The sequence below is a fragment of the Wasmannia auropunctata genome, unplaced genomic scaffold (genome assembly GCF_000956235.1).
Source record: "Wasmannia auropunctata unplaced genomic scaffold, wasmannia.A_1.0 LD283143.1, whole genome shotgun sequence".
NCBI lineage: Eukaryota > Metazoa > Arthropoda > Insecta > Hymenoptera > Formicidae > Wasmannia > Wasmannia auropunctata.
Genome location: NW_012079747.1, coordinates 4,410 through 23,723, shown reverse-complemented (window position 1 = coordinate 23,723; position 19,314 = coordinate 4,410). Strand labels below are relative to the sequence as shown.

The following is a 19,314-nucleotide window of genomic DNA, read 5'->3' as shown; positions in this document are numbered from 1 at the left end:
GTGCTCTTCCGATCTTAATTACATTACATGCTTCTATTACTATGTTGCACTTTATATTCATATACAGAGACCGCCAAAAGTTTAGAACCACCTAAATAATTTCTGAACGGTTCAAGATATTGGATTGAAATATACATGATTATAATGGCAAAAAAAAATATAATGTAAAAGATCATTTAACTTTGAAAACATCCACTTTAATATCCTTCGAGGGGAAGAGGAAAGGGAGATCGAAAATCTTTTAATTAAATGGCATGTGGAATCGAGTGAGAGCTCGTTTTTAAGACGAGAGGAACGCGAGTTCGTTAAGGTCTCTACAATTTGTTTTCGAAGAGTTATGCTTATTAGAACGTAGTGTTATTTAGCACTAGTGAGGCCCACGACGATGAAGATATGGCTTCGCGCATGTTTCTCACACACACACACACACACACACACACACACACGCGCGCGCGCGCGCGCGCGCCCTGCACGCTCTCTCTCTCTCTCTCTCTCTCTCTCTCTCTCTCTCTCTCTCTCTCTCTCTCTCTCTGAAAACGTATTTATTAGATCTGTACATAAATATGCTATAAATATACAATTTACGTTCGGATATTTTTATACTTAATATGGCTCATAAAAAATGTAGTAGAGTCCAGAGTTTCTAGTTTTTTTATAAGTCATTTCATGTCAATGGCACTAGTGCTCTTGTATTATCGCACATGTCGTCACGAAAACGAGCGCGAGGACTCGTCTTATCTTTCATTAGCTATCTTTTCCTCGGATCTGCTTTTCCATTTTAACCAATATTCCTTGATGATATCTGCCCCTTTCTCGCCGATCATAATCGTCGGAGCATTTGTGTTTCCACTCACGAGGCTGGGCATAATACTAGCATCTATAACGCGCAATCCAGTCACGCCATAGACCCGGAGCTGTGGATCAACGACAGCCTCAGGATCCCAAAATGGTCCCATCTTACAGGTACCAACAGGATGATAGATCGTAGCACTATAGTATCTTATCATACATTCCCAATATGGATCGGTATACATGGGTATATGGTCGCATCCTGGAAATTGTTGTGAGTTGAGTTCACTTCCGAATCGCCTGAAAGCGTCGGTCCTGCTCAGGGCCACGCTGATTTTAACTCCCTCGACTAACGTGGCGATGTCCTGCGGTTCTTTGAAATAATTTGCATAGATAAGAGGATAATCGAACGGGTTTTTACTGCGCAACTTGATTATGCCGCGACTCTTTGGTCGTAGCAACATGGGGATCACACTCCATGTATCCTTGTCATTAATCGGCCCGAAAACAGCATCGTAGAACTGCTTTGTTAATCCATGTACCTTTCTTAATTGTCTACCGCCGTCTGAATTTGTCGAGCCGGAAATGAAATGCAGCTCTATGTCGGGAAAGTCCAGCGAAGCATTCGCATATTTGGTATTGACGAAGGCGATACCCTCGACGCCGCCAAGCACCGTCAGGGGTCCATCTCCTAGCGCAGCGTACTGCATCACCGTCTGGGCGCTCTGCAATCGTTTTTCCACCATAGATATCTCTTGATTAACCATAAACGTGAGTCCTCCAAGGCCAATATGGTCTTGCAAATTACTGCCCACCTGGAGACGCGGGAATAAATCGTATAAAAAATAAATAAGATGGAGATTGTTGAAATTAACTTGAAAATTTGATTAATTTGTAAAATTATCTGACGTATGACGTCTGACTTTATTTAGTAAGGTGTAACGACACAAACGTATAAAGATAAAAGAGAGAGAGAGAGAGAGAGAGATTTGGAAAAATTGAAAATTCTTGCACTAACCCTGCTGTCTTGAATCACAGGAATACCGAGCTCTCGCAAATGTTCTTTTGGTCCGATTCCTGATAACATCAGTAGTTGCGGTGAATTAACAGCGCCGCCGGATACGATCACTTCTTTCGTTGCACGAACACGAAAGACTTTGTCATTCCTCACGAACTCTACTCCGTAAGTTTGTTTCGTTTTGGGGTGCACCAGCACTTTAGTCGCATGCGCATGCATCGCCACGTGCAGATTCTTTCTAAGTCTAGCCGGTCGAAGAAAAGCTTTTGCACTCGAACAACGACTACCACGCCTAATTGTACCCTGGGCGATCATAAAGCCAGTTTGAAATTTGCCGTTGATATCGCGATTTTCATAGCCCATCTCTTGTCCAGCCTGGACGAAAGCCGCCGCTAGGGGTGTATGCCATGGTGCTTCTTGTACCGTTAAGTATCCGCCGCTCGCGTGATACGGCGTGCGAACTAAATATGGATTTTTATTATCCTCCGATTTTTTAAAATAATGCAGGACGTCGTGCGAACCCCAACCAGGATTACCTTGCTGCTCCCAAAGGTCGTAATCTCGTTGGTTTCCTCCTTACATAAAAAATGTTTTACTTTAATGACCAGAACCATTTGTAAAAAATGTATCAAATTTCGTTTGAATGTAGCAATAAATTGTTTAACTATTGAAAATAAAGCCAGAACTCTGAATAATTAATGATCGAGTTTTCATTAACAATATGCCAGCTTTACATACGTAAATAAAGCATGTAATTGAGAACGCTACTGCCGCCGAGAACTTTGCCACGAGGCCAATTGCAACGGCCATTCTCCATCGCTAGGCATGCATCACCCTGTGGCTCGGTTTTGTATTGCCAATCCAACTGGCTCAGTTGGAGATAACCGGCGAAAAGAGGCACGTCCGAGATTTCCGTTTCATCACCGCCAGCTTCCAATAATAATACATTCCAATCCTCGATTTCAGATAAACGACTAGCAACTACGGCTCCTAATGCAAAAAAAGAAAAAAGTGACAAAGGAAAGATATTTACTTGTATGTTTGGAAAGATATGTGTGTTTGTTATTACGAAATAACGAGATTTTCGAATATGTATACACGTACCTGCACTTCCACCACCTATTATAATAAAATGGTACGAAGGTAATAGCATCTCTGAGGGCATGTCGATTGGCGGCGATTCATTGTCCAAAGCTTCATAATGAAAATAAGCAAGTGTTGCGGCGAGAATTGGAAAGAGCAATGAAAATCCGCTAGTGGATGCTGAAGTTAAACCCTCTGCCAGAAAGCTTTCAATGCCCATTTTATTTTCCGACGATGCTTCTTCTGAACAACTGGAATTTATAACATACGCGAATTTAAATTTACTAATATTTTACTATGTGCTATTTATTTTCTTATTATATCACTGAGCAGATGGACAATTACACCACTCGGTTAAATCTTTTTCTTTTTCTTAGAAGTAATAAAAAAAGTGAGCTTGATATATAATAATTTGATGGATTTCTATTTAAAAAAAAATGAAAGATGTAAGAGCACATATTTGATGTATCTTTTTTTATACACATATATCAAAGAAACAGCAATAGAAATACAACGAATAACAAAATTTTTTCATTTTTTGTAAAGTTAAAAGAAATTAATTACTAGTAATGACCAGTGATAATAACGCATCACTTTATCATTTTTCGATAATATTATGACCGATATCAGGTACAACAGATGGATCTATATTACATCGAAAGTTTGTAAATAAAATACATGTTTATTTTTAAAAAATCTATGATTTCTTTTTGGGAGCTGTTGTAATGATATATGTGACTTATTGTTGTAAATTGTTGTAATACATATTGTCAACGTATTAGCAGTTTAACAGAGCTCTTAAATCACAATAAGAAAGAGAGAGAGAGAGAGAGAGAGAGAGAGAGGAAAAAACCCAGAGACTGAATTATAAATAAGAATAAAAAAATTGCAGAAATGTAAAGTTGCTTAACAGGAAAATACGAAACGAATGAATTAACACGAATGATTCGAAAACGAAAGTACTGATTTGCCTTCCCGAAAAACAGCGGAGAACGTATACATTCGTTCCAGAGTTTCCAAACTCCAAAAAAGTTTCCAACATTCTTAAATATTAACACGGTTTCAAAAGTTTTAATCACATTCCGTTATAATTTTGCAAGATTTTATGTAAAAATTTTCTATGTTGTATGAAAAATTCATTATTGTTATTTATTTTTTTTAGAAGAGGAAAGAAGCTTATACAGCGTATCTTAAAATTCACGCGCTTAGAATACACTATGTAATTCTCTGCTGCTAGAAGAAGCAATGCTTTTCTTTCGTAAGAAACAAAATTATGTCCAAACATAACATCTAAATGTCTTTATTTGAATATATATTAATAACATAAAGTTTTCTAACTGATCAACTCTCTCTGAATCAACGGCTGAAAATTGATTGGATAACGCGAATAATAAAAAAGTCTTATTCGTAGAGCAAAAGATATTAGTTAGAAAAATTTCTCTTATTAAATTTTATTTCATATATGTATATATTTGACTTATTTATAAAAATATAATATATGATATAAAATATAATATTATAATATAAAAAAAGGAATTGCATAATAAATAATGATTTTTTTCGTATGTTTTTATTGAAAAAAAATCGACATAATGATTCACAAAGTCTGAATAAAATTAAGGCGAGTTGTGGAATATCCTGCATATAAAGCAGCATATTTAACAACTACATGAATGTAAATAGGGTAACAATCTGATAACTATTCTTCATCTCTACTTATTAACAATCCTTGTAAATATGGAATCGTTACAATGGAAATATTGCAAAGTTGTCACAACTTTGATATTTTAGACCTATATTTTAAACTTATCAATACTATAAACTTAATAATTTTATCAGAGAGAGAGAGAGAGAGAGAGAGAGAGAGAGAGCTTAAGTATCTACTTTTTTTAAAATATAAATATGTGATTTTTAACATACATGCGCGCGCACGCGCGCGCGCGCGCGTGTGTGTGTGTGTGTTAAATAATCTTATTCTTTAATCATCAAAATTATATTATATAACATTATGAAAAATGTATTTTAATTAAATTTCAGGTGCAAAGATATGGTGAAAAGTTAAGAGAAAAAAAGAACAATTGTATAATAAAAATTTAGCATTGTCATACCCAAAAGAATAAATTTATAATATAAATTTAGTCGCTTCTGCTAAACTAAAAGGCTTATTCGTATAATAATTTTGCCTCAAATCGTATCTCCGCCTACCTTCTTTGGAATCTTTTTCGGGTTTTACCAAAGTCGATCTACTTGCGTGCGTTTTCGATACGTAAGTTTGACACCAAAGCGAACATATTATATTTGTTACACTCTAAACACATTCAGCAAAGAACTTTGATGATCTGTGAAAAATTTGAGATGATTTTTCCGTCGTGTGTTTGTATTGAAATAAAATAAAACTTCGCCGAAAAGTATAGATAAATACAAGCAGATCGCGGATATAGAACCTACTGATCGATAAACGAGAAGCTGGAGCATCCAAATGATGTTACTCGACGAAGAGCGGAGTGATACTGACCGTGACCTTGCTACAGCTCCAACTACCTGCATGTATAGTCGGGTATCTCATTGAAGATCGGCTATGGTTTCCGGACTCTTCAGTCCCGTAGCCTGCCAATGCGGCGTATAACGGTCATCGATTCATCTCTCTCTCTCTCTCTCTCGCTCGCTTACTCGCTCAATTTTCTTCCTTGTTCATTTCATGTCGATGATCTCTCTTCTTGTTTCGATTCCATTCTCCATTGTTCCCTGCTTTGAAAATCATTTGGTTTCAACTGGGAAACATACATGTGGATAACATCAAGACAGATATAGATAAGAAAATTCAAGAAATTTAATAATTTGACGAGTTTTTTTCTTTAAAAAAATTATATTTATATTTAAAAATAGACAAAAGAAAGACCAATTGTCTGATTTTCTGGATTTTTGGCTGCATCAATCATTTTCTTAAAGAGTATTATATACACGTAGAGTTTTTAATTGTTTTCAACTTTCAACTGTAAATACACACACACACACACACACACACACACACACACACACACACACACACACATTTCCGAAATCTTGGCAATTTGAGACAGTAATTGTTTTCATTGCAAGACCCAGCAATTAATTTGAAATATCGAAGTATTATTATCGAGATCATGTAGCGGATTAGTTAAAATAAGTTGAGATTTCAATGGTATACGATGATATATGAGAATGACTTCTGTGTTCGCGATGACGTCTTTAACGATAATGTATAATTAATATTATGACAGGTATTTCAAAATTACACACGATGACATGACATGTCTCACTTGTTTTCTCGATGGATCAGAGGAACTCCATAATGCTCTGCGAGTTTACGGTAAAGAATTACTCATCCGTTATCGGGACTGACCTACTTATTGCGATACTAGGCGTGCATTTAACGATCGTCCGGAATTACAAGCTAATCGATGACATCGTGCCAACGTTGTATCCTAGAAAGTAAATCTTTTTTTAACCTGAATTTTCTCTCTCTTCCTTTTTCTTTTACTATTATAATTATTTATTATTGAGTGAGATTTATTATCACGTACGATTATGCATATGTATACGTCCAAAAGATCATATGTACGTATACGTATGTAAAAGAGAAAGAGAGATTTCATCTGTTTTAATACTTGATATTTAATATACCTATCTCGCAATAACTTTGCAATAATATGTACGTTTTGCTAAACACGTGGGATGTTATCAATCTTAATCGGTGCAGCGTAAAATTGATTTATTTCAGTCTAGGGACCAATATTTTTCCCTCCCCACAATGATTTTTCGTAAAAGGAAATTAATTTATAAAAAAAAAAAAATTGATCCGAAAGCAACTCGACAATAACAAAACTTGAATATTGATGAAAATTATATCGCAAATATTGATAATATCTGATTGTCAGTATAAATCGTCTTTACGTTCCACAGGAGGATGCTGCGGTTCCATGAGGAAGAGGACCATCGTCGGCGGATACGCATTCACTTGGTGGTTTGTCACCGACGTACAGCGATTATCGCTAGAGGTGATGACGCTGAATCCAGTGTGCGAGAGCGTGGAAACGGCTCAAGGAGTACCGTTAACAGTCACCGGAGTAGCACAATGCAAAATCATGAAGGCCGATGAATTGTTACACACTGCCAGTGAACAATTTCTTGGGAAAAGCGTTCACGAGATCAGGTCTACGATTCTGTCCACTTTAGAGGGTCATCTTCGAGCTATACTAGGTACGTTTTATTTCAGATATTATTAGGCACATTATGATATGCTGCCATTTTCTTTCTTGAGACTATCTCTCGATAGTTAAGACGGTCAATTAGTATCTTTTCATTTAAATCTATTAGCAGGTTACGTACTTGTAATATAAAATTTTAATAAATACAATCACAATTGTATCTTTTGACATTTCTACGTAGAGCTTTCGAATTAATTAAATTAAAAATGTTAAACGGGTACAAGTAATCTTTTTGTTAATGTACAATATATCTAATGTATAATATACGTAATTTATGAGATATGAGATATGAGAAAAGTTCCAAATACTTGTTATTTGTCTTTTTTTGTCGTTTTAAATTGTATCTTATTTAACAAGAAAATGGTTGTCCGAAAAATAAGTAATTAAGCCAAAATTTATACTTTTCTGATGGACTCGTTGGAAGGAAATAACGTTTTTCTTCAGGAACGCTCTCCGTGGAGGAAGTCTACAAGGATCGAGATCAATTTGCGGCTCTCGTGCGAGAAGTCGCCGCACCGGACGTTGGTCGCATGGGAATCGAGATCCTCTCGTTCACGATAAAGGATGTTTACGATGAAGTTCAATATTTAACATCGCTCGGAAAAGCTCAGACGGCTGCCGTTAAAAGAGATGCTGATGTAGGCGTCGCCGAGGCAAATCGAGATGCTGGCATTAGGGTATGTCTTGTCTTATATAAATTTACGGTATACGTTGCGGCGCATGAAAATGACAAGTTTTCGAAAATTACATTCTGAATATAATTATCATGTTTAAAAGTATCTTTTTCAGTAAGCAAGTAAACTATGAATTTAATTTTATAAAAAGAAGAGAGAGAGAGAGAGAGAGAGAGAGAGAGAGTGTGTGTGTGTGTGTGTGTGTGTGTGTGTGTGTGTGTGTGTGTGTGTGTAGGAATGAGAACGAGAATGCAGCAAAACAGCGACTCTTCTTTACTTTTGTTGGAAGAAAAAATCAATTTCAATTTGCCGAGAGAAAGATGATATCACCAGCAAGACGTTCTATATAGTTTGCAACTTGTTAATTTGTTAATCTTCTACAATATTCTAATTTTTTCTTTGTTTTGCAATAGGAAGCGGAATGCGAAAAGTCGGCGATGGACATAAAATATAATACCGACACGAAGATAGAGGACAACGCGAGACTGTACCAATTGCAAAAGGCTAATTTCGATCAAGAAGTAAATACAGCGGTAAGTTTATTCTTCGCGAAATACACGAGCAAGCGGTATTTCCAATAAAGTCACTACAGAGTGCACACGCGTATCTATTTTATTCTATTTCTTTAGAAAGCCGAGGCTCAATTAGCTTACGAGCTTCAAGCGGCAAAGATAAAACAGCGGATACGAAACGAGGAGATACAGATAGAAGTTGTGGAAAGGCGCAAGCAAATCGAAGTCGAGGAACAGGAGGTCCGTCGAAAGGAGCATGAGCTCCAGAGCACAGTGCGATTACCAGCCGAAGCTGAATTCTATAAAATGGGAAGAATCGCCGAGGGAAAAAGGTGGAATTTTTGCGCAATACGCTTATTCAGCAGATATAATTTGTAATTTTTATTTGATACACATATATAACTTGTTTTTCTTTTCAATATCATCCATTTACAGAACTCAAACTGTAAGTGCAGCAAAAGCCGAAGCTGAGAAAATTCGATTGATTGGAGAGGCCGAGGCTCACGCTCTAGAAGCTGTCGGTATATCGGAGGCCGAACGCATGCGAATGAAAGCAATGGTTTACAAAAAGTACGGCGATGCAGCGATACTCAATATCACTCTGAATGCCTTGCCGAAGGTAAACGATGCGTGTAATGTAAACTGCATTGCATTTACATTATATCACATTAATAGTATTGTACTATTAATGCGCGCGCTTACCGTTAGAACGTAGATGTACATAGTTATTGTAGTAATGATGTAATGACGTTTCTCTCTCCTTCTACAGATCGCAGCCGAAGTCGCGGCACCATTAGCGAGAACGGAAGAAATTGTACTTCTCGGCGGAAGCGATGCGACCAGTGGAGAACTTACGCGTCTCGTTGGACAAGTACCTCCAGCTGTACAAGCGTTAACTGGAGTAGACCTTTCCAAAGTAAGTTGTAAAGCTAAGTCTGTGCTAAAAGCTCCCGTTTCTCCCTTTTCCCATTTGTCTCTTAAAGTCAGCAAGCAAATCACGGCGAAACGTGTTTCACAGCAAATGATGTTAAGCGTTAGTAGTTGGTGAAAACTACTACCTCTCGTAGTCCATTAATATAACTAATGTTGTTCTATATGCAGGTGTTAGGAAAAATACCAGGCGCAAAGTAATGCCGAACAATGTGAATCCTGGGACGGCGATCAGGCGATTAAATTTGGAATAGATTTGAAGAAGGGGCAAAATCTATACTGCCAAAGGTTTTTCTGCTATTCTGTCATCTATCGACGACACACTCTCCGCTTTTTCTTCTTACCCGAATTTTACTCTACCTCAAGTCCATTCGAAGCAGCGCCGCGAATTTTTTTTTCTTTAATCCCTTGTCGTGTGAATAAAGCCATTCGAGTTGCTCGCGTCGTACTCGCACGTTCCTTGTCTTAAATACGATACATATGTACGTGTGCATCGATAATGTTGCATTTTATTGGTGTGATGCCGATGGTGTAATCGTGATTTAGGGGACGAGCGATTTAACGCAGTTTTGAATTACAAATTGGGTACACGAGAAAGATATATATTCACACACAAAAATGCGACAATCCTCTCCAAAGGTTTCGATATATTTTATTTTTTCAATTATAAATATTGATCGTTTTCGAAATTTGTAAAAAGAAGCACTGCCCGTGGCCGTGCCTAAGATAGAAACGATTAAGAATGTAATGCAAATACAACTACTACTTGCTACTGGAATGCATAAAGTGACGCGAAATTTACACGGTGTAAAAGATATACAGAGTTTTATTTATCAGAAAGATAGGGAATATTTTAATGTTCGTTCATTTCTATAGATATAAATCTTTATCAAGTAGCATTGCATGCATTTTACTGCGTATCAGGGAACTATTTGTTACCGCACCAAGCAAATTGGAAGAACGATAAGAAAAGAAAATCACTGACATCGAATGAGTTCATATACTTGAAACTCCTAATTACGGTACACAAAATTGATAACAATTGAATACTTGAAATGGAAAATAAGCCTAATAAATCACTGCCGTGTCAAAAATCCATTTTGCTCTTCTTCCACAACTATATTTTCTAAAATATTTTGCGACGAATTATAATAAATACTTTTGTTTTGATAGATTTTAAAGTGTGTGTGCGTGTGTATTACACACACACACACACCCATATATATATTCTTGTAATTCATAATACAACCGAAAAAGGGTCAATTTTAGAAATGCTAGCAAACAAGCGCTTCGCGTGTACGCTATTTAATGTTTTGTACTTCATTTTTACTATTACACTATATTAACCTCAATACACAATTATCAAAGCAATGCAATAACAATCGCTCACACAAAGTAAATGCAAGGAGATAATTAATCGTAATCGCGAAAAAGCAACAACAATACACTTTGAGAGATGCGAGTATCAATATTGTGCATTTTTTCGGAATGAAAAACAATCGCGGCAAAGATCGCTGAAGAGACATAAATTTTTCATATCTAATATCATTTTTCTTGATGATTGAAAAATGAATATTGTATAAAAAAATTTTCTCTATCTTTATTTTCAGCTTACTAAATATACGTCAATATATACACTTGATCCCCTTTTTGGTTGTATAACGGTTATTGTATTATGATAAATTTATTTTACGCTAAGGAAAAAAATACCAAATTGAGTTACTCGACGAGAGATTCTATCGAGTTTCGTAAACCATTATTTATGTAATATCAATAATCAATTTATGCATTCCATTTGACTCGTTAGAATACAATGAATACAGCCACACACTAATCACTATATAGACATTCTCAAAGTTTGAATATAATCCACATGATTAAGAGTGTTTCGATATCATTGTGTTCAACATAATTAAGTGATTTAACAAAAAGAAAAAAGAAAAAGTAAAAGAATAGATGTTTAACGCGATTTCAGTACGTGCGCGATTTGCCGCCACCTGTAATCGCTGTACATATATTTAGTCACGTATGTATAATAGTCGTAAAGAGTTTCTATTATCGTGAAACAGAAAGAAGAGGAAAGCGCGCTACGCGAGCGCAATTTAAAGAGAATGCTTAATATACATTACGTCGTGATATATTCTCGATTGACCACGCATCGGATTCACAGCATTAAAACGAAAAAACGGTATTTCAAGCTGAACAAGTGCCAATTTATACGATATCGATTTCCTGGGAGAGAAAACTGGATGATCTGAATAAAAGTTCGATATTATTTTTTACAGTAACTTATTGATTACTGTATATGCGCAAATTATGAATCTAACTAACATATATAGCCTCGTATTACCTCGTTTCTTCATTTATTTCTTGAATGTTTTTATAAAAACGATAATTTAATTAAAAAGCAAGTTAAACATATTTTTCTTATATTGTATTATAGATTTCTAGATTTATTCTATACTTATGTGTTTCAATTTTATGACTAAAGCGACTTATAAATTTACGTAGAATGTGAGAAATGAGATGCTAAAGCATATGTAGAGCGGACACATTTATCACTTGTTCTTGTGTCTCTCATCACTCAAGTATGTACAACTATTTTTACATTGCTTACGTATATTTAATAATATTATTTTATATAATAAGTAATAGCATTTCACAATTAAAAATGTTCAATGTGTACATGTAAGTAATATTTCTTCATCAATATTTGTTGTTATTGAGAAGGAAAATCAAGAGATATAAGATTATTAAACAGAAAGGTCTTCCCAAAACGCTTAATGCAATAGAGATCAGTACAAAAAGAAATGTCAAAGCCTCCCTGTCCAAAGTTTAATAAGAAACAATAACTTGACTAAACTTGATTGAAACTCTAGTGTCATCCAGCAGAAATTTTTCTCCTAAGATGTAGTTGCGATTTTTAATAGCTGTCATAAATTAACTAAACGCATCTTTCGCATCGATATCGTTTCTGAAGCGTCAAATTAAAATATGAAATATTTCTGTAATCTCAGAGAAATGAAAGAAATATCACTATTATAAAAGATATTAATCTATTTTTTTAAGAATTTAGTGCAAGTAAAACCTCTTTCTTTTCCGATGAGTAGTCAATGCGAGAAAGTACATACAATGTAAACACATACAAATTTAGAATAGTTACGAATTTTCGACAAATCCGATCGGCTTATATTATAATCGACGATAATTATCATCGTGCCAGAATCAGATTCTTGCGAGGCGTCCAATCTGGTTTTTTTTTTTTTTTTTTTTTACAATAACATGAACCATGCATAGTATTCCGATTTCTGTCGATAGGAGATACCTATACTTTTAAGTAAAATATTCCTAATAGACAGTTAAAACATTTATTGATGTCTTTGATCTAATATTAATTGATTACATATTATTAATGTTAATATTGATTGAATACATACTAACACATACTAACCTTGTTTACATATATTTTATTGATGAGATGTACTTTTACTAATACATACTTGTATCTATTTTTATCTTTCTCTCTTCCACAAAGAGAAAATAACGCTTATATAACAATCGTGAGGACGTTTCGCATTAACCGTGCCCTTGTTAAGCTAAGAGAAAGATCGTGTTCGTCGTTTGAGTCTAGTTAAATCAAATTGCATTTATGCAATGTGGACAATGGATATTAGGCCATGTTGAGCCATTTGTTTGGTATTTATGCGAAAGATACTCTATTTGAATTTTCTTTAATATTAAAACAAATCACGAAAAATTTTTTGCGGTGATGCACAATGTGTTCTGTATGGTATAGTGCTCTATTATGTAGTACTTTGAAAATTAAATACAATTATGCTCGATTTGAATGTATCGCTTCTACCTATACTCTACGATTGTGCTCGATTTACTTTTTTTTTTGTATATAGCCAAAGCACAAGAGCGATTCGATTTTCTATAGTATCTACTAGTTCAGCTAATTCCATCCTTTGTGAATGATAAATGTATGTGTTTGTAACACATTTCCTATTTTTTTTTCTCTTTTTCTCAAAATCGCCACGACCATATATATCGTGTATCGAAGAGTGCACATTTTTTGTAAAAACCTTCTATCGCCGTTCTCTTATTAGCAAAAGCGTTGCCGTTTTTAGTCAGTTGTAGTAGAATTACATTCATCGCGTGCGTGAGAGAGAGAAAGAGAGAGAAATCAACTTGTCGCGAACTCGAAAAATGTTTAATGCAAAATGCAGGACGTTTAATGGACCATATTTCATTTTTCGTGTACCGTTTTTCTTTCTAAAAAATAGATATTTGTATTGTATTAATTTTCTTTAAACACTTTTTGCAATATATATATACCTATATATATATTTTTTTTCAGTTATATTAAAGTTTTCCAAAGAAATAATCATATTATATATACACAACAACGAAAAATATAAAAGCAAATGTACCGTTGTAGTTTAAATACAATTTTTTGTCATTTTAATTATGGTCTTTAAATGTGTATTATAGATAAGTCAGTTTAAAATAAAAATTATTTAAAAGTGTGTTTCGTAAAAACGTATAAGTTATATTACGGAAGATATTGAAAAAAGTTGCAATTGCCAATTGTTTCACCAACAAATTCTCTTTTTTACGTGAAACTTGATATAATTTTGCTACAATCTGCACATATTAAACTCAACATTATTCTAACGCCGCAATAAATTTTGTGTGTGTGTGTCGAGCAATAAAATAGATTTTTGATAATTGAATTTTTCTGTGTAAAAATTATACCGATATACATTAGAATTTGCCAAAGTTTGCATTCTGAGCTTGTCGCGCGTGTTTATTTTATATATATGTATATATACATATACATACACACATATATATATATATATATAAACTTTAGCTTATACCTTCTTTGATATGCAACATGTTTCACGTGATTAAAAATCTTTGTGTATAAAAACTATACTGATATACATAAGTTGCACTTTGTGCTCTCTCTCTCTCTCTCTCTCTCTCTCTCTCTCTATATATATATATATATATATAATTTTTTACTTTGAAATCAATTTTACCTCGAGTGATATTTAAAGATACTTTGATACTTTGAATAATGAATACCTTAAAATAATTGTAAACCGCTATGTACGTAGTGTATAGCATATGCATTCTATGTGAATTTATTGTCGCGATTGACACTGTGTTTCGTGTTGTTTATGTTACATTGCAAACAAGTACAAGTCTCTTCAATTTAATTAAGAAGAATATATCTCTATACCACGTAAACCACGTGATACTCGTCAACGCGTGTGGTTGTGCCATATATGTCGCTAATTGATCTTGATATAAATTCTTGCGTTAAGAGTTTGCAGCACATTTCTGAATAACTGACCAAAAGAATAAAAATATCTTAGAAGGAAAGTCTATGATTCTAGTTAGAAATTCAAAATTACCGAGAGAGAATGAATCTTTTGTAAACGATGAACACAGGATAATGTATATTTTGAAAGTTATGTGCTAGAAGCGCCTCGAGGACAGCCTGCGTAGATAGAGGACAATATTATATTATTGTGTCATATTCTACTCTAACTGAAAGTAATGGAATACACGATGTGAAGTTACTGCATATTTTTAATAAATGGATCGCAAAATATATATCACGTACCTCATCGTTTCCTATTCGTTCTTAATAATGCTGCGATTATAGATAATTGAGTGATTATACATGAATGTGTATAATATATTAATTATTCGGCATACAGCTTCAAATCAAAGCTGAAAATTGAAAAGAGAATCTTAATTGGCACGTATTATATTTCAATGCTTTAAATGCTGGATGCACAGTGCACCGCTTGCCGCGCGACGCGGCGGAAGTTATAGCCAATCAATTTATCGCTATTCTCTTAAGAGCAAAAGAGAAAATCGGTAAATTGATTGGCTACAACTTCCGCCGCGCGGCGCGGCAAGCGTTGCCGCACATCCAGCATTAGTGAATGCACTCATATATATACGTGGTTTATGGTAGAGAACGCTGACGCCGCGATTTAATTATTTTAATTTCAACACATCATCGTCGGTCGATACGATTAATAGTTAATTGTTTCGTAAGGAAAGAATCGATACACACAATTTAGGAGATTTCCACGGTTGAATTAAAATATGGTTAGTCACTTTGGAGAAATAATATTTCCATCATCGCGAGCATTTTGGGATGATGAAGACGAATACGAATCAGCTGATTATATAGAACATTCTCCGTGAGTTAAAATTACAATGCATGTCAATGCATTATAATTTTTCGATTATTCTTTAACTCACTCATTACTCATTTATGCGTGTAATAATCCAAAAGTGATCTCCTGATTTCATTTCAGCAAGCTGTACGTTCGCTGGTTGAAAACAAAACCAGAATTTATGCAAAAGTTGATCGTAATGGAAGGAGATCCATTAATTCGTAATATTAATACTTTTACTAAACCATATACCAACTCTTGTTATATTATTAAATTAAAAACCGATTGTTTTATATTTTAGCGTTTGTAGAACAATGTTTGTGTTCTAAAATGAAAGAAGCATGCGTTATAGAAAATGAAAATCGTAAAAAAGTTTCAGCCATTTATCAAATTGACAAACAAATATACATATGTATAATTTTATCACAGTTTGACACAAAAAATACTGGAGAATTTGTAAACCAGGTATGTATTGATTAACATTCTATAACGTTCATATCGTTCGGCCTGTCTTTTATTCAAAACACATTTTTATCGATAAAGCGCTTTTAAGCGCTATATCATATATGTAACATAAACCTGATGTTATATACTTAAAAGTGCTTTTATCTTTCGACATATAAATCAACATGTAAATTAATAAATCTAAGGAATATGTATTTACCTTTACAGATATATGATTTGTTAACAAGTTCAGAGAGTATAATTTCAATAGTGTGTCGTCATATATCACAGTTCCAGAGTATGAATGTCCCAGAGACTGCTTCGTTTTTAAGAATACTGGCAACCAAAACGGCGAATATCACAAAATGTGGGATTAAACTATTGGAACAACCAAATATTGTATTTGGAGTTGGCGCAGGAGGTTGGTATTTATTCGCATTACACATAGCGTACTTGAGCTGCGTGTACCACATGTATACAAAGGATGTCGTACAAAAATCAATGTGCGATAGAATCAACATCATTATTTATTTGTTTCAGTCTTATCTCTTGCCGAACTCATTGGCGCACCAGCCAAGTTATACATATTATATATCGACAGTTTCATATTGGATTCCAAATGCGCAGAACCGATCTTACAAGTTTTAACTGATGAAATACCCTGTAAATTACAGCAACCCAAATTTGCAGAAAATTCTTTTAGTAAAGGAAATCTTTACATGTGAGACGTTTTATATTATTGTTCCTTTTGTGATCGATATCTGAACCGATAAGTTAAATATAAATATAAACCGATCATGCTAATTCTCCTCTGTTTCGTTACATATTGAAAGTTATGAGGAAAGAAAAGAGGAAGAAATCGTTTCATTTATACAAAAAAAGTTTACAATCGTATACTGTTGATAAGAGCGCAAATATAAAAGTACAGATATAAAAGTACGCACAAAATTAAATTAGTAACGTCTTCACTATTCTGAAATTTAATCAAGATAATGACGCTCATACAGTTTACATTGAACGCGCGCAATACATTGTTTTTCATTATGGTTGCGGTGGATAATAACTACGTGGCGGCGCGGCTGGTGGCTGAATTGGATTATTTGCTGAAAAATACGACGCGTTTGTTGGATAGGAATATGGTTGAAAAGCTGCTTGATTAGTAGTCGGTGCTGATGGTGGAGTAGGACGAATAGCAGCGGACGATCCAATGTGATGTATCGTTGGTACGATATGATTCATTGTATTCACAGGAGGAGGAGGAGGAACCGAAACATTTGTAGGTGGAAACGCCGGTGGATAGTTTGTATTGTTAGATGCAAAATTCGTCGAGTATGTGGGAAAATGTGCTGTTGAGGTGTCTATTGGTTTTATTGTATCTGCCATGTCTGTAGCTGGACATCCATTTGCAGAAACTGTCGATGCTTCAATGCTTTTAGAAGACTTTCCAGGCGTAACTGTAATATTCGTTACATTCCTTACTATTTTATAGTGCTTAATATATGCTCTGTTACGCACGCGCACGCACACACACAAAGACTGCGTTCGGTTTGTGCTTACAGCTTACTTGTAAGCATGATTTGTCCTTATTTAATATTTAATAAACAACAAGGATAAAGTGATGTTACGAAAGCTGTAAACGCCAAAGTAAACGCAGCCATTATCATACACTTTTAATAATGCAATCGATACATTTGTGAATGTTACTTACCATTTGGTGTATTAGATGCAGATTCTGTAGTAGTAGCAGTAACGGATCGTTCTCTGCACACTTCGCTGGATGGTATCATAGGTGGTGAATCTGGTGGTTTTGCATTATTCGCTTGCGAGTATAAATCCAATACCTGATGACAAATATCTAGAAATGTTTAACATACTAGACATTATAAATGATCTGTAATAACAGACAATAGCAAAAACACTAAAATAGAAATGGTACAAGATTACCTTCTAAAAGATCCATAGTAACATCCTCAACAAACATATCCCACCATCGTAAATGTTTCGGTTGTCTTCCAACCCAATCTACTACTTCAAATTTGCTTAGCTTTCCTGCCAAGTACATTAGAGCAACAGCTATTATCTCTGGTTCCCATTGTAGCGACAAAGTGGTACATAAACTAAAAGCAAAACAATACAATACGATCTTGTTAATACAAAATATCAATACGTAGGATAACAGGTGCAATGCAATGCAATCAATAATATTTTTATTATTGCTTTATATATTCATATACCTATCATTAACAAATGTCCAGGCCATTTGTACCATCTTTTGTAGCTTGTTTTTATCACCTATAAATAGAACAAAATTTTCTTTAAAAACATCTATACATTTCGATAAAACATCTAGTAATAATGTTCTATATAATTTTACAATAAATGCAACATTTAAATTACCTTTCAAACACTTTGCATATTTTAGTAAATAACTATATGGATGCTCCACTTGCAAATCAAATTTAATAGTTTGCAATAAAATTCTCTCCAAGATCAAAACTTCTTCCTGAAAAGAAAAAAAAAAACTTGATGTAGGTACAAATGTTACACATTGAAACATCTCTTCAGGATAAAATGAATAATTTACTTTGGGATCTTCTCCAAACGTCATAAATTTTTGTTCCGATACTAAAGTTTTGGCAGTCCTTATGATGTCCTTACATTTCTTTGGAGTTTCTTCAACTTTGCCAGCTAAGAGTAAACAACAGCAAGCCGTTACCTAGATATAGATCAGAGATAATAATGTCACTCTTGAGACTCCGAGACATATACTATATCTTAATGCACACAAATGTTGACACACGTAATTAATTTATATAGTCATAATATACTAAATATATATACATATATGCGCACTTAAATGCACTTACATATCGTGGAAAATTTTTGAACGAATGAAACATGTAGAATCGATGAAAATAAACAACACCCGTTGCCATTGTGTTATAACCTAAATCCATTTTTGTACCAGTATCTATTATAAAACGTGCGCCTTCTTTTCGATATCTACATTCTGTTTCGTAATCGATACCATCCTGAATAGACGGTGTGTTGCGAAGTTCTTTCTTTTCATAATACCAGCACGGCATGTTTAAATCACTTAAAAACGGGAGATTTAATATTAGCTACACTTATTAAATCCTCACATTTAATGTCAACTGTCAAGATGTTTCAGTAGACATTCCTTTGACACTTTTTAAGAGTCGTTTACAATGGAAATAAAACCCGGTTCAAATATTCACAGTCAAATATTCTTCGATTGTGATTGGTCAATATTACAACTATGCCTAACACTTAAGGTCCATCTACAATGAGAGTAGTAAGTCGTAAGCCGTAAGAAATTAACCAATCACAGTCGATTATTCTTCTCATATTCGATTGTGACTGGTCAATTTCTTACGGCTTACGATTTAC

At 34.4% G+C, this 19,314-nt stretch overlaps 4 protein-coding genes across 4 annotated transcripts in view; 2 read left to right on the top strand and 2 right to left on the bottom strand.

The window, feature by feature from the left end:
- The window catches only part of LOC105461602, an 11,098-nt gene extending 5,556 nt beyond the window's left edge, over window positions 1–5,542 (bottom strand). The window contains exons 1-5 of the mRNA XM_011708105.1: window positions 5,406–5,542; window positions 2,912–3,141; window positions 2,546–2,797; window positions 1,808–2,382; window positions 738–1,604 (exon numbers count right to left, since the gene is read on the bottom strand). Coding sequence (XP_011706407.1) covers window positions 738–1,604; window positions 1,808–2,382; window positions 2,546–2,797; window positions 2,912–3,141; window positions 5,406–5,437 — 1,956 coding nt within the window. The 5' untranslated portion in view covers window positions 5,438–5,542. The remainder of the gene's footprint in view (window positions 1–737; window positions 1,605–1,807; window positions 2,383–2,545; window positions 2,798–2,911; window positions 3,142–5,405) is intronic.
- A 697-nt stretch (window positions 5,543–6,239) lies between these two features.
- LOC105461598 (flotillin-2) lies at window positions 6,240–13,095 on the top strand. Its single transcript, XM_011708098.1, has 8 exons — window positions 6,240–6,361; window positions 6,833–7,129; window positions 7,582–7,814; window positions 8,225–8,344; window positions 8,441–8,655; window positions 8,759–8,942; window positions 9,093–9,239; window positions 9,425–13,095. The coding sequence occupies exons 1-8, from the start codon at window positions 6,331–6,333 to the stop codon at window positions 9,452–9,454; spliced, it is 1,257 nt and encodes a 418-aa protein (XP_011706400.1). The 5' UTR covers window positions 6,240–6,330; the 3' UTR covers window positions 9,455–13,095.
- A 2,132-nt stretch (window positions 13,096–15,227) lies between these two features.
- Window positions 15,228–16,707, top strand: LOC105461597 (proteasome assembly chaperone 1). Its single transcript, XM_011708097.1, has 5 exons — window positions 15,228–15,483; window positions 15,601–15,680; window positions 15,761–15,924; window positions 16,132–16,324; window positions 16,444–16,707. Exons 1-5 carry the CDS (start codon window positions 15,386–15,388, stop codon window positions 16,626–16,628), a joined length of 720 nt encoding a protein of 239 aa, XP_011706399.1. The 5' UTR covers window positions 15,228–15,385; the 3' UTR covers window positions 16,629–16,707.
- A 118-nt stretch (window positions 16,708–16,825) lies between these two features.
- On the bottom strand, window positions 16,826–19,106 carry LOC105461596 (cyclin-K). The gene is made up of 7 exons (XM_011708096.1): window positions 18,771–19,106; window positions 18,488–18,619; window positions 18,301–18,406; window positions 18,138–18,195; window positions 17,848–18,020; window positions 17,612–17,758; window positions 16,826–17,357 (listed from the first exon to the last, which is right to left on the bottom strand). Exons 1-7 carry the CDS (start codon window positions 18,987–18,989, stop codon window positions 16,945–16,947), a joined length of 1,248 nt encoding a protein of 415 aa, XP_011706398.1. The 5' UTR covers window positions 18,990–19,106; the 3' UTR covers window positions 16,826–16,944.
- Between the last annotated feature and the right edge of the window lie 208 nt (window positions 19,107–19,314).